The sequence below is a fragment of the Musca autumnalis genome, unplaced genomic scaffold, assembly GCF_047663935.1.
Source record: "Musca autumnalis isolate F117 unplaced genomic scaffold, ASM4766393v1 scaffold_2, whole genome shotgun sequence".
Taxonomy (NCBI): Eukaryota; Metazoa; Arthropoda; class Insecta; order Diptera; family Muscidae; genus Musca; species Musca autumnalis.
Genome location: NW_027411755.1, coordinates 200,042,945 through 200,057,278, shown reverse-complemented (window position 1 = coordinate 200,057,278; position 14,334 = coordinate 200,042,945). Strand labels below are relative to the sequence as shown.

Sequence of the window (14,334 nt, the reverse complement as noted above, 5' to 3'; positions counted from 1 at the left end):
TGTTCCATGTTTTGGCAAGAACAGCGATGCCACCCCATGTGAGCTCTTTTAAAGGGTTTTGCTACATGTTTGATATGAAGATCTCTCTGACGTGGTAACAATGGCACAAATCGACTTATGCTTCCTTGCTTTGAAAACCACAGAAATGTCAATGACTTTTAAAACTGACTACAAAACATTTCTATAAATCTCAGAAGAAATGGTTTCCAAGTGAATGTTTCAGCAGGTAATAATCAGAAAAAATCAATTTTTTCTTCATTTATATATTATGGAACAACGTTGCTATTTGGGAGAAAATAAATTTTAATAAACTTACGTATATATGTTGGTATAGGTGTGTGTGATATAAACAATAGGTCTGCCGATACGCTTAGTGTGTTAGATGATGTATGTGCACTAGGGCTATGACTTTTTTACAACCTCGTATCCCTGTATGATATTTTAATGAGTTTTTATCTAAGATTACATAAAATCTTAATAATAAAGTGATTCGACAAAAAATGCTTCCGCACAAAAAGCTTTTAAAGTTTTTATTTTTTCAGAATTTTGGAAATTTGATGTCACTGTAAACCGATATTTATCTGAAATTAAGGGTCACACGACATAACCAAAATGACATAATCGTTTGTTTTTACTAATTTTATCCTCATATCATTTATATTGTATAAAACTTTATTTCATATATCATAAAAATTAAAAGTGGTTTGTGCGGAACCTTTTTTATAATAAAATGGATTTAACGTTATTTTAGGCAATAATAGGCAAAGTTCATTCATTCCCACTACAGGAAATCAGTTTTGAGAAAAAATGTCAAAAAATCATAACCCTAATGTGTACATACGAGTATGCATCTTTAAAAATACATTTCTTTGGGCAATTTTATATCAAACAAAGGCAATTTTATCTACTTATTGATAATATAGGCATCATATGCCTGAAGAGAAAACAATAATATAAATATATAGATATAAATATGTATTTGCACAAACAAAGACAATAGTCCATGGGAAAATGCGTTTAAAAATCAAGAAGTGCATATTGAAACAAGTAAAATTTATGTCGAGATGGGCCGACTATATTATACCCTCCACCAACATTTCTTTTAGTGAGCGTACTAAAGTTATTACCCCTTGCTTATAATACCAAATTACTTAAGGCTAACTGAACTATAATAATTAAAGTAGCACTATTCAAATCAAGGTATTGACATAGATGTTGTTTGATGTTTAACAAGTAAAAAAATACATATTATAAAAAATTATCAGTCGGCTTTGCCGACAGAGATATGCGCTTAGCCTGCGTGAATTGACTATGGACAATATAGAATCGAATACGGGCTATGCAACTAAAATCCTTTTCATTTATTGTTGTCTTATTAGGACAAGGGTCACTATTTATGAAAGTTTTTTAATTAATTGAGCTAACATGATTTAAGAAGTTTGTATTCAAAAAGTGAATTCTAGCGTAGTCCCACACACCCAATCATATTTTTTCCCAATAATTATGTACTTAGGTTTTACGATTTTGGGGCCCTTTTTGGACGTATAAACTTGCCGACAAAAATATATTGTTACCTAATTAGATTTAACTAATTTCCGTGTAGACGTTGTTTATTCCCCCAGTACGATTTCTACCAAATAAAACAGGGTTCGTTTCAGATTACGGTTCTACAATGCTTTATTTACTTTATTACATTTATTCGCAACCGACTTTAATTACTAAGCAAGCAGCTTCTCTATCAAGCATGCTGCTTTCTTTAACCGGCTGTTCAGTTTGACGTCTAAAACACAATTAATAGTACGTTTATATATAACCGGATTTAACAAACCCACTGGGTTTGGGTCCATTTGGGTCCTTTGCGTATACGTTAAATAAATCCTCATTATGAAGGTAAACCCAGCAAAAGGCTGTAATATAAACATGACCTAACTCCCTGTTGCTGAATCCCCTTGTATTTATCCCAATCGCCTCTGGTTCCGATATTTCTACGCGGTCTAGTACACCACCAATTTAGCAGTGCGACAAGCATACAACACTAAGCCTACAACACACACATACATACATGGGCGAAGATCGGTAAATACAAGTGGATCAAAAGCACAACAATAGGTCTGTTCGATAACTTTGCAAGTAAAAATTACATGAAAGTACTCAGCAAGTTCTCAGTAGCTTCTCTCAATGAATTTTACTCTCTCGAAGCTAAAAATTTGCAGAATGTTAAGGTAGAATTAGACGTGACATAGCCATAGCGCCATAACCATAGAAAACCAAAACCCATTTGGTTTCTTATGGCTATGGCATTATGTTATGTTACTACTAATCGAATACATTGATTTCCATAGGTTTGGTTGAATCAGCTGATTGATATGGCCTTATGGCTTTATGGTTATGTCACGTCTAATTCTACCTTTATCGAACAACAATTTGCAATCACTTGCAAGAAGTCAGCTGATTTGACAAAGAAGAAGTTTGGCGGAAAAGATTTAATTTAACAATTGAAGGTTATTAACGAAAATTAATTGATTTTCCACTGAAAATTAAATAAATATTAGCATCAAAAGGAATATAGATCTAGTGTGTTCTCCATGGACGTCTACATGGTGTTCCTCCTACTCCACGGATGCACAGCTTTTGCTGGGATTTGAAACCTTTAAAATAAAGAAAATAGTCTTCACAAAATAATTTATTTTACTTACCATCTCGTTTTCCATAATTTATTTAGTTATTTCTTCAAATTGAAATACATGTATTTTGTTTTTGTATTTTTGGGCGCACACGCAAAACGCAGAGCTATAGGTTTGGCCCTTAAAGGCGAAACCTATAACTATGTGCGTTTAAAAAAACAAAAACAAAATACATGTATTTCATTTCACATTTTCATAGAAAGAGAATTGAGCCCTAATGACGTAATTATCAAAAAAATTACGTTACAATTTAAGTTTTTAAATGAAAGGAAATTCAACTAATTTAACTTAAACCAATCAGTTACATTCGTAACAATAAGGTCTGTCTGGTTACTTTCCCAGCAAAAATTGTCCAGCAAGAACTTTCTCAGAGAGTAAGGAGTTTTTATTCTCTTTTGCAAGAAAATTGTAAAAAGTAATGGCTATATCACACCATATGCTTTTTCACATGTTGTCACTTTGGGTATACTAATATACAGACCAGCTGATGTCATACATGTGAAAAAGCATATGGTGTTATATAGCCATAAACAGACACCTTCCCACCAAAAACCAGCAAGCAATCAGCTGACTTGACAAACAGAACAATTTGTCCGCCAATGAAGGAACAGAAGGAAGCAAAAATGTATTTTATTATTAAAAAAAGAAAACAAAAAAGTATTTTTTCCACTTTGCAACTTTGTTCTCCAAACAAACAACACAGCTACGCTTTATTCACTAATTTCACAAACATAAATGAACGAAAAATTAAAAACAGCTGATTGATTGTTTTCAGGAAGAAGAAGAGTTGCTAGTGCTTGCTAGAAGAAATTTGTCCAGCAAGAATTTGCAAACTCTCAGTAAACGAACTGTCAAAATGTCTCTCTCGCTCTCTTTTACTGACTTTTTGTGTTAACAGACGACTTCCAGCAACAATTGGTGCAAATTGTTACAGATTTTAGGGTAACCAGACAGACACCTAATATATTTGGATTAAAGCTCAAAAGTGTTGCAATTTTCTCAAGAAGTATGGGTTTGCCCCTGAAAAACCTTATACCGTCGTAATGGGAGCAGTGAATAAAAGTTGTTACAACAAAAAACAAAGGTATTCAAAAGCAGTGCATAAACAGAACCTTTCCGAAATTTTTTGTGGGATGTACCCAAAAGAGTATATCAATTTAGTCCATATTTAAGCCTGATCTATGCATAGAAGTTATATTAACTAAGTCCATATCTACATTAGGCAATTTTCTTTGCGGCAATTGTCACTTTGATGCAGAGAGAGAGGTGAGGCATATGGTAATCCTTTGCCTCTCAACACCCTCTCTAACCGACAAACTGACAATTGCCGCAAGGAAAATTCCCTAATGTAAATATGGACAAAGTTTGAAAAAATATTACGATACCCTAAATTTAAAACAAATCGGTTGATCCGTTTGAGAGTTATCATGTGCACCAGCCAGACAGACAGAGGATGTTACTCCAATTAATGAAATCTATAATTTCGCTGACTTTGTTGCGGAGACCGTTGCAATTGAATTACAGAAATGATGCATTTTTGTGTCGCTGGACAACAACATGTGGTGTTAGATGCTGCGTTTGTTGTTGAGGAGACTGCGGGGTGTATCGTATTCCGACCACGAAGATGTAGACAGGCTGTGAAATATTCTCTAATCGCAGAGTCCTGGAGGCAGATAAGAACAGCCTAGAGAGTGCATCCTACATCCATTACATGTCACCAATCTTGACCTTAGGGGGCTGCACCATCCCGAGAGTAGTTGAGCCAACTAGTAACTGACGATACGTGACAACTGACGCTCCTCAGATGCGATAGATGAGTTTATTTCCGAGGGCCTCATTCACACGATAGCTGTTTATCCCATCTGTGTGAATGCTATTCAAGCACAGGTTGGAATACAGGTTCCAGACCAAAGAATCCGGAGCAGGCATTCCGGGAATAAACGATACAAATACGAACATGTTTACTTTGAGGTGTCAGCCGCTGGGCGGAAAACGGGTGTTTCGTCGTTCCGGGAGACCTATGGTCGAAGATTTTTTCCGAGTGCATAGAACCGGTCTCCGTGGGATTGTTTCGGATCGAAGGGATTTTTTGTTTCCGTTGTTTGACGTGGCGTTTTTGTGTATTTTTTCAAAGAATACCATTTGCGAGCCAGACACTTGCTTAATTGCATGTCTGTTGTGCTTGTCATTCTTAGTACAAAAGCATTTAGTGCCCAAATATACAAATCACAATTTACATACATACACACTCGTACATACAATTATATTTTAAAATAATTTTTTGTTAGTAAAGTATTTTGTTTAATAATAGTTTATACACTATATTTTAGTTAAATATTCATAGAGAGACACATGTTTGTATGTTTGAATGACTTTGCGAAATGTGTTTTTGGCAAGACAAACAAATCAAAAAATCTAAAACTCAAGGGTTTCTACTAAAAACTAAAACAAATAGTTTTAACATGTGCTCTGTTCCAGAACCTGCAAGAATCTACAAATTTTTACTACGATAACAATTTTCCCTTTATGTTATCGAAAAAAATAGTAAAAATTAGTAGATTATTGCAGTTCTGGAACAGACCAATGGAATGTTGTGAGTGGCATGTTGAACGTTTATTGTGGAGTTGTTGCTTTCGATTTATGAGAAAATAGGTCTGTACGATAACTCAAAAGTTTGTACAAACTTTTACAAAATTCTGTTCGATAACAAACTTCTTCAGTAAAAGAGAAATGAGTACTTGCAAGTAGTTGCAAAAACTTGCAAATACTTTTTACTTGCGAAGTTATCGAACAGGCCTAATCACTCACTCAACGAAATATAAAATTGCAAAGACATAAATACAACAAGATAAGACATTTCTTTTGCTATCATTCTTCAGTGAATGGCTTTTGAATTTAACATATATGCTCTGTTCCAGAACCTGCAAGAAGCTACTACTTTTTACTACGATACAATTTTTTCCTTTATGTTATCGGAAAAAATAGTAAACATTAGTAGATTCTTGCGGTACGGGAACAGACCAAATGTTATGTTATGATATGGTGATATAACATTTTTTTCTTTTATACATTTTTACGTATTTAACCGAATTTACCGATCCAATTGACATGGAATTATTCTTGAATAGATCCTTGAATTCACAAATTTCGTTTCTGATACCATTACATGAAATGTTCCTCCTTGGTTGCGATTTTGAATTAACTGCAATCTGTTAAGGGTAATGTTTCTATACATTGTTTCATAAACATTTTTTTGTTGCATGCATTTTGTCAGGTCTTTATTACTTTATGTCTTTGAAAATTGTCTAAAGGCTAAGAATATAGAACATCTCAACATAAAGAAACAACAAATTTACACTAACCCTTACTATCATAATTATCGTGAATAATTTGTCACAAAATGTGAGATATCAATGTCCTATTAAGTTCTGAAAAAGTATCAAATTTTTATTAATTAATATATTTTTTACCTTTTTCCTCCCCCCTGCAGAGTTCTCTTGGCAAAGGAAGCCTACCCCGAACGGTGGGAAAAAGAAGTCGCCCCAATGGAATATCACGATAAAGAAAGACGCGCCAATGAAGAAATATGGCATGCTGATTTAGTTAATATTGCCCATTATCTTCGAGGACCTTGTAAGCTGGCTGAACGTTTTTCGGAAGATTTAATTATGCAAGTGGTGGGAATATTAGAAGTTAATGCTTTTGAAGGCCGTACACAACAGGGTCATACATTTAGGGCGCTATATCCAATCACAGGAATTCTATCACACAATTGTGTACCAAATACAATGCGCAGTATTTATCCAAGTGAAGATTATAGGTAAGTTATTAAAAAAGAAACTATTGGCAGGAAGTGTTGTATATCATGGCTTGTCTTTTAACAGAATACGTTTGCGTGCCATGGTCGATTTGGAAGCGGGACAACAGTTGCAACATTCATATAGTTATACTTTGAATGGTACTGCACAACGCCAAGAACACTTGAAAGCTGGCAAATATTTCATCTGTGATTGTAAACGCTGTAAAGATCCCACAGAGTTGGGTACGAACTTTAGTACATTCAAATGCAGTAAATGTGAAGATGGTTGGCTGTTGTGTCAGAATCCGTTAGGTAAGACTACATCTTTATACATCATTAGCTGTGTTCCTTTAGTCGATGGTCAGACTAGCACGATTTCAACATGGCGACGTTTCCTGTGTTTGTTGTGTTGCCTCATCTTGTTATTCGTTGCAAGTTTTTTCTTCCATTTTCTTTCATTTTTATTTTCTCAAGCAAACGTTAACAACAAAGCAAGCATAAAAAGATATAATAAAAACATTTAATTAATGAAATAGTGAAAATTTAACTATTAATATTAATTTAATTATTAATGTTAATTATTTTGTGTTGTTTTTATACCCTACACCACTATGTGGTAAGGGGTATTATGTGTTAGTGCATTTGTATGTAACATACAAAAGGAAGCGAGATAGACCCATAGTTCCTTCTAGGGATATACATAGAATCACTTTCTGAGTCGATTTATGCATGTCCGTCCGTCCGTCCGTCCGTTCGCAACATACAGGTCGCATTTGTTGACCGATTTCGCTGAAAATTGGGGAATACCATTTTTTTAGCCGTCGGAAGATCAAGTTCGAAGATGGGCTATATCGGTCCAAGTTTTGGTATAGCCCCCATATATATTTTCGGCCGATTTCACGTATTTTCTGTAACACACACGCTATATATGTCCGATTTCGATGAAATTTGGAATGTGTGACTGAATTTGGTCTAAAAATAAATGTGCCAAATTATATCGAAATCGGTTCAGATTTGGATATAGCTCCCATATATATGTTCGCCCGATTACACGTATGCGATGTACCAATCACGCTATATACGTCCGATTTTAATGAAATTTGGAATGTTTGACTGAATTTAATATAGAAATAAGTGTGCCAAATTATATAGAAATCGGTTCAGATTTGGATATAGCTCCCATATATATTTTCGGCCGATTTCACGTATTTTCTGTACCAAACACGCTATATATTTCCGATTTCGATGAAATTTGGAATGTGTGACTGAATTCAGTCTAGAAATAAATGTGCCAAATTATATCGAAATCGGTTCAGATTTGGATATAGCTCCCATATATATTTTCGGCCGATTTCACGTATTTTCTGTACCAAACACGCTATATATTTCCGATTTCGATGAAATTTGGAATGTGTGACTGAATTCGGTCTGGAAATAAATGTGCCAAATTATATCAAAATCGGTTTAGATCTGGATATAGCTCCGATTTATATTTTACATATTCACAGTGGTGTAGGGTATCATATAGTCGGCCCGCCCGACTTTGATCCTTTCCTTACTGGTTTTAGTTTATTTATGTTTGTTTTGTTTTTATTGGTATGAGAAACACAACAAACGCGAATGGTAAAATAAAGAGGACACACAAAAATCTTAAATTTCACGTTAACGTGTGTGGACACTAGCGAAACTTAAAGAAACTTTAACGAAATTGGTTTCAAGAAACCTTGCTAGTCTGACCATCGACTTACTTACCTGTGGTTACCATTTGTTACCATTTTTAACCTGCAAAGCATTCCTTAACCCCGAAAAGTGGCAAAACTGGAAGCAATTTTTAAGAGAGTGAGAGAGGAGAGAGAGCAAAAATGGCTTTCTCTTCTACCACAGGCTACCAGACAAATTTCTGCAGGTAAAAAATGGCAGAATTGATATTTCGACTTTTGTTTGACGATTATTTCACAATGAAGAAAAAATGGACGAAAAACAAAAGAAAAAGTCGAACGCTGACAAAACTAAATTGAAAACTGTGAAATAAAAGACGAAAGTTGATTTTTGTATGTTTCTTTTTGACATTGCTGCCAGATCTACCATTTTTCCGTTCCTTTACTTTTCTGGTAAAAATGGTCATGAGAGAGCAATTTTGAGTAATTTTGACACTTTTCTCTTTTACCACTCTTACCATTAAAAAAGTAAAGGAAGAAAGCTAGTTATAACCTTACTGTTATGGATTAAACGTCAAAGAAGGATGGCTTGCGTTGAACGCTAAACAATTTTGTTTATATTTACTGCATAAAACATGTTATACAGTAGATCGCGTTTATTTCTAAAAATGTAAAGTCATTAACACAAATTACAATAACAAATATCATTGCTGATACTTACCGTAGTTTTTCACCTTCTCCTTTGCCTGCAAAAAGACAAATACGAAGAATAATGGCATTGCAATTTTCAAATGCCCTAATCAGAAATTGTCAAAGAGAGAGAATGGAGGAAACTGCGATAACTATCAACATCACTAACAGAAACATGATAAATCACAATGACGATCGATATCAATAGAATAGGTAAACATAAACAGTTTTACAAAAGCCAGATACGATGAGACACGACGCGATGATCGTGAAATCGTTTTAGATAGTCTACTCTTCTCCACATTAAACTGCCTTTGGATACTCGATAATTTGTTGGATAAGTCAACCTTACGTCGCCAAATGCAACTGAAGTTCTATCATCCTTGTTTCTGGGTTTAACAGTGACTTAACCCTTGCCAACAATTTACTTTTTCCGGATCCAATGTTGCTGATTGTTCCATTTCTCTCCCTGACTTTGGAGTCATTAGGGATGTCTCCCGTAGCTTCCGATGATATCTTTGGTCTTACGTTAGATATTCGACCAACAGGTATATAGTGAGCGGAAGCAAGAGTGATGATGTCGCGAAAAAATCTGTTTTGCTAACCAACATTAAAAAGGTTTGGCATTTTACGGAAACGTTGATCGGTAAACTCTTCAAATTTGGCCAGGGTATTGACGAAAATGAGGGTTTCCCGGCAACGTCATTTGTTAGTCCATACGAACTGTGACTATATCCACTACTTCCATGGAGCGTAGAGTGTTCTCTACCAGCACTATACCCCTCTGGCCTTTAACTGGAACGGTATGTCGGGTTGACCGTCTAGCGTCCTTAGTTTTTGTTGTTGTCGTAACAGCATACTACATATTGTAAGTCGTTTAAATGCTGGCTGTAACGCCAGTTCTAGGAATGTGACTGCTTCGATGGGTTGTAACCACAATGCTACTGGAGTTAATTAAGGAGTTTTGGCAGGGCAGTTGAAAAAAATGCAGCGTTCGTGCGCTCTTGTGCCGCATTCTGGGCAGATGTTTTGCGGGGTGTTATCAATCCTTGCCCTATAGGAACTTAGCCGGTTGCACTATCCCGTAGTTGAGCCAAAACTACTATGGCTTATCGTGGCACCTGATGCTCTTCAGCTGCGATCGATGGGGGATGTTCTGTGAGGACAACATTCACACTATAGTTGTTTGTGGCATCTGCGACTGCATCTGTGTGAATGCTATTTAAACCTGCTTAATAGGATTGTTGATCTAGGAGATCTCTCGTGTAACGTTGGACCTCTCTTTCTAGTCATGAAGATCCCTCCAGACATGCCTGAAAGTACTGCAACTGCTGTGCTGGAAGAATTTTTGTCTTTTCATGTAGATGGTTTACTGAAGACATCATGAGGCATTCCGACAAGTTTGAATATTGTCCATCGGGTTGCACTTATATTTGCGGGCAGCACTGGCTCCGTATAGCTTACCACACACCGACCTATAGTGTTATATGTGATCGTCAAGGTCTCTTTATCTGCACCTCAAGTTCTGCCAGCTAGGAACTTAAGGACCTTGTCCCTACATCTAGGGACTTGATGACCTTGTTCCTACATCTCAGCTTGTCGCAGATAGCTGTGGCATGTGTGGACGACGTGAAAATGCTGTCGAATGTGACGCCTAGAATCTTCAGGGGAAGTTGGTTGTCGGAATTCTGCTGCCATCGTCCACGACATTCAACTCTCTTCTATACTGCGCCGTCCATGTGGCGAATAAAGTGGCCGTAGATTTAGTGGCGGATATTTGCATATTCCTCGCGTGGATAAAGATGGTAAGATCAGTTAAATTGGAGTTAAGCCTTTAACAAATTATATAAGGGAAGGAACCCAACGCCAAGATTGTACAATCATCAGCATACGTTACGATATCAATGCTGTAGGGATGGTATTCGGGAGACCTAGAGGTGAAACAGTTCCGGAGATATCAACCCACCTTCCACTGTACTGGGCTTGGACTTCTTGTTTTTAAATTCCAAGTACGACTGGCGACCATACATATAATTGATTATCCAACATTTCAAACTTGACTGAATGGTTGTCCTCTCAATGTCCTCAAACATAGCGGAGTGCTTAAAAGAATCAAAGGCTTTTGACAAGTCGAGCGCCACCAACTCTGTCCTATCGCAGACGCTTGTACTGCTTGAGTCCTCGACTCATATGTGTGGAGATGGCGTGTAGCGCTATTGTTTTGCTGTGCTTTTTACGGAACCCATGCTGATAATCAGCCCCTGGATAGTTATTTCTAATGCTGGAGATGATTAAAGCCTCAAGGGTCTTTGCTACAGGCGACAAAGGCGAAACCGGACTTTATGGTTCACCTTTGTGGGCATTCTAACCTGCCTTCAGTAGCTGGACCACCCTGTTCATTTTCGAAACTTCGGGAAGTAGCGACAAGTTGACACCTTAATGAGATACTCGACTCCCGGCTCATCCAGCTGTTTCAGCATTATCATATATATTCCATCAGGGCCCAACGCTTGAATGATTTAGCATTCTCAACATCATCCATTGTGGTGGTTTCTCCTCGGCAGGAAAGAATCTAATGCAATGAAGAACTCTTCTCTTTGCCTGTAACTTCCGGGGTGCGGGACAAACTGTCGATTAAAATAACTTGAGCACATCTTCGGATCAGTCAGCGTAACGTCGCCAAACGTGACTGTGGTCCTATATTCCTTTTTTCCAGGATCCGAGCCTGATTTAACCGTTGACCACGATTCATTTATTTTGGCTTCAATGTGGCAACTCTTCAGATGATTTAGCCACTTGTTCCGCTTGTGTTCACCAATAAACGTATTTCCTCTCCAGTGTCAGCTTCCTGACTCGGGAGTTACTGGGGTTGTTTAAATCTTGAGATGATCTAGCCACTTGTTCCGCTTATGCTCACCGACCAACCTGTTAACTTCCAGTGTCAGCTCCCTGACTCTGGATTAACTGGAGTTGACTCGCTTCGGGTATTCGACCAGCAGGTATATGGTGAGTGGCTGCAGCAGTGGTGATGTCGCGGCACCAGAACATCAGACGGGTTGGGCAGATCTCTGAAGCGATGATTAGTGAACTCTCTGAAATTAGGCTAATTAGCTTAATGTAAGTGCGACGTTCAGCAGTGATGAAATCAGGGGCAAGCTGATGGAGACAATTATGGGTAGATGGTCTGGTCTGACCCTATAGAAACGACGTGTTGCATTCAAGTCCCCTAAGACCAGTCGGTTACGACATTCCTATAATCTGAAGTACATCTATTAATCGGCGGCATATATACGTTAAGCAACTCATCCTAGGTAGTTCCACTCTTGACTGCTACACCCATACATTCAATGTACAGGTCATTAGAGCCAGGCTCTAGCGAGGTCTGTATTGAACAGACTGGTGCAATAGGAATGCTAATTCCCACCTCCACTCTTGGTGCGATCCTTTCCTGAACGCTGTAAGCTGCAGTTGTTGTGAGCTTGCTTTCTCGCACCGCTACGAGCATAATGTTCTTCCGACACATAACATCCACTATTTCCTCGATCTTACCTCAGATTAGAACATTGCTTGGGATTGGAACAGGAACGGGTTATGTTATGTGCGGGAAGTCTCGTATTCTGATGACGACTGACTGGTGGGACTAGTCCAGAGCAAAAACTGAGATGCGCCCAATCTCGGCATCTTTTACATCTCACGGAAGTTTAACCAAGAGCATCCTAGGGCTTTCTCCGTGCTGACACGGACCAAAAGAAATAAACATATGTACACTAAGGTGGTAATCGCTGGCAGGGACACGGTGTTGCATTTTTCGGAGTCAATGCGGTATCGAAAAACCCGCCGCAGACGGATTGGCTTCTCTGGTCAAGAATTGGGATGGATTTCACAACTCTTGATGTGAATTGAAGATCCCTAGTACAAGAGACGTAAGCAAAGCAGCCCACTGACTGTATGGTAGAATCCGGATGGACCTGTCGTGACAGAGTCGACTTCTTCACACAGTGTGTTGTACACTCGCCATGGGCTTTTGTTGTGGTCTGGTATGGATGTACGGCAGCTGAGGAGCTCAGCGGGACCGCCTTTAGGTGCAGTCTTCGTATTCTGTTGGCTTCTTCACGATCTTCTTGATCTACAGATCTCAACATCTGCTAAACCTTCACATGTTGAGATTGAGTTATCTGCTTTGGAATCCCCTTAGAGGTGGATGGGTAGCCGACGGCCTTGACATCTCCCCAGCATTCCCTGGTAGCGGATTTGCCAAAGTCTAACTGCCACCAGAACAGGACGTTGCCGCTTGTCGTTCCCCTTAACGCCAATGCAGGTGGCACTTAACAATATGGCGCCCAACGTGGGCCCGAATAAACTTTTTAGTTTTCAGATCTAAGGGTCAAGGATGGGAGGGCGAAGTGTGGGGTCAAAGCCAAAAAGCCCCCTGTTACAGTCTTCGTTAAATTATAATTGTTCGTTCACCCTAGGGCTACGGTGTAATGGGTTGGAACCGCTCTGAACATGGCCCCTGAGCAAGCTGGTTATCGCCCAGTAGCGACACACAGACGACACTCATTAATATGGCGCCCAACGTGGGGCCCGAATAACATTTTTAGTATTCGGATCTAAGGATCAAGGATGGGCGGGCGAAGTGTGGGGACAAATCCAACAAACCCCCTGGTTTTAGGTGTACCGTGTGTTTGTGATCGCTTAATTTTTGTGTTCTCGTACAGACTTCGTTAAATTATAATTGTTCGTCCACCCTAGGGCTACGGCGGAATGGGTTGGGACCGCCCTCAAGATGACCCCCCTGAGAAAGCTGGTTACAGCCCCTTAAAGCCACGCAGGTGGCACGTAACAATATGGCGCCCAACGTGGGGCCCGAATAAAATGTCTAAGGGTCATTGTTGGGCGGGCGAAGTGTAGGGGCAAAGCCGCCAAGCTACTTTGTTTTAGGTGTACGGTGTGTTTGTCATCGTTTTATGTTTGTGTTGTCGTACATTCTTCGTTCGGATTTCCCTGAATATGGTCCCCTGAGCAAACTGGTAACGGCCTGAAGCTCCCTTGTTTTAGGTGTACCGTGTGTTTGTGATAGTTTTATTTTTGTGTTCTCGTACATTCTTCGTTCGGACCTCCCAGAATATGGTCCCCTGAGCAAACTGGTAACCGCCTGAAGTTTCAAAGAAACCGTCCTCACCTAACTTCATATGCAGGAGAGACCCCTTTCGAGACTATTACGCTGATGGCGATTGTGGGAACGTCCTGTTCTGGTGGCAATTCGACTTTGGCAAGTCCGGTCCAATCGAAGAGATCGCGTCAGAATCCTTTCCGACGGTTTGGAGTGAAGTACCTTGGAGGCAGAAACATGGATCAATGTTGGGACCATAGCGTCCTCCTCTTCTGTCATTGATAAATAATCGCAAATGTCGCCCGGGATGGTATCTTCTCGGAGACTTAGGGGGTTTATGTTTAAGTTGACATTTATGTCATCGACTTCTGTTGTTGTCGTCCCTGCCCA

At 38.8% G+C, this 14,334-nt stretch overlaps 1 protein-coding gene across 3 annotated transcripts in view; it reads left to right on the top strand.

The window, feature by feature from the left end:
* SmydA-3 (SET and MYND domain containing, arthropod-specific, member 3) overlaps positions 1–14,334 on the top strand; it is a 37,480-nt gene that overhangs the window by 22,134 nt on the left and 1,012 nt on the right. For all 3 annotated transcript variants that reach the window (XM_073970579.1, XM_073970581.1, XM_073970578.1), the window contains 2 exons: positions 6,175–6,504; positions 6,569–6,795. In XM_073970579.1, coding sequence (XP_073826680.1) covers positions 6,175–6,504; positions 6,569–6,795 — 557 coding nt within the window. The remainder of the gene's footprint in view (positions 1–6,174; positions 6,505–6,568; positions 6,796–14,334) is intronic.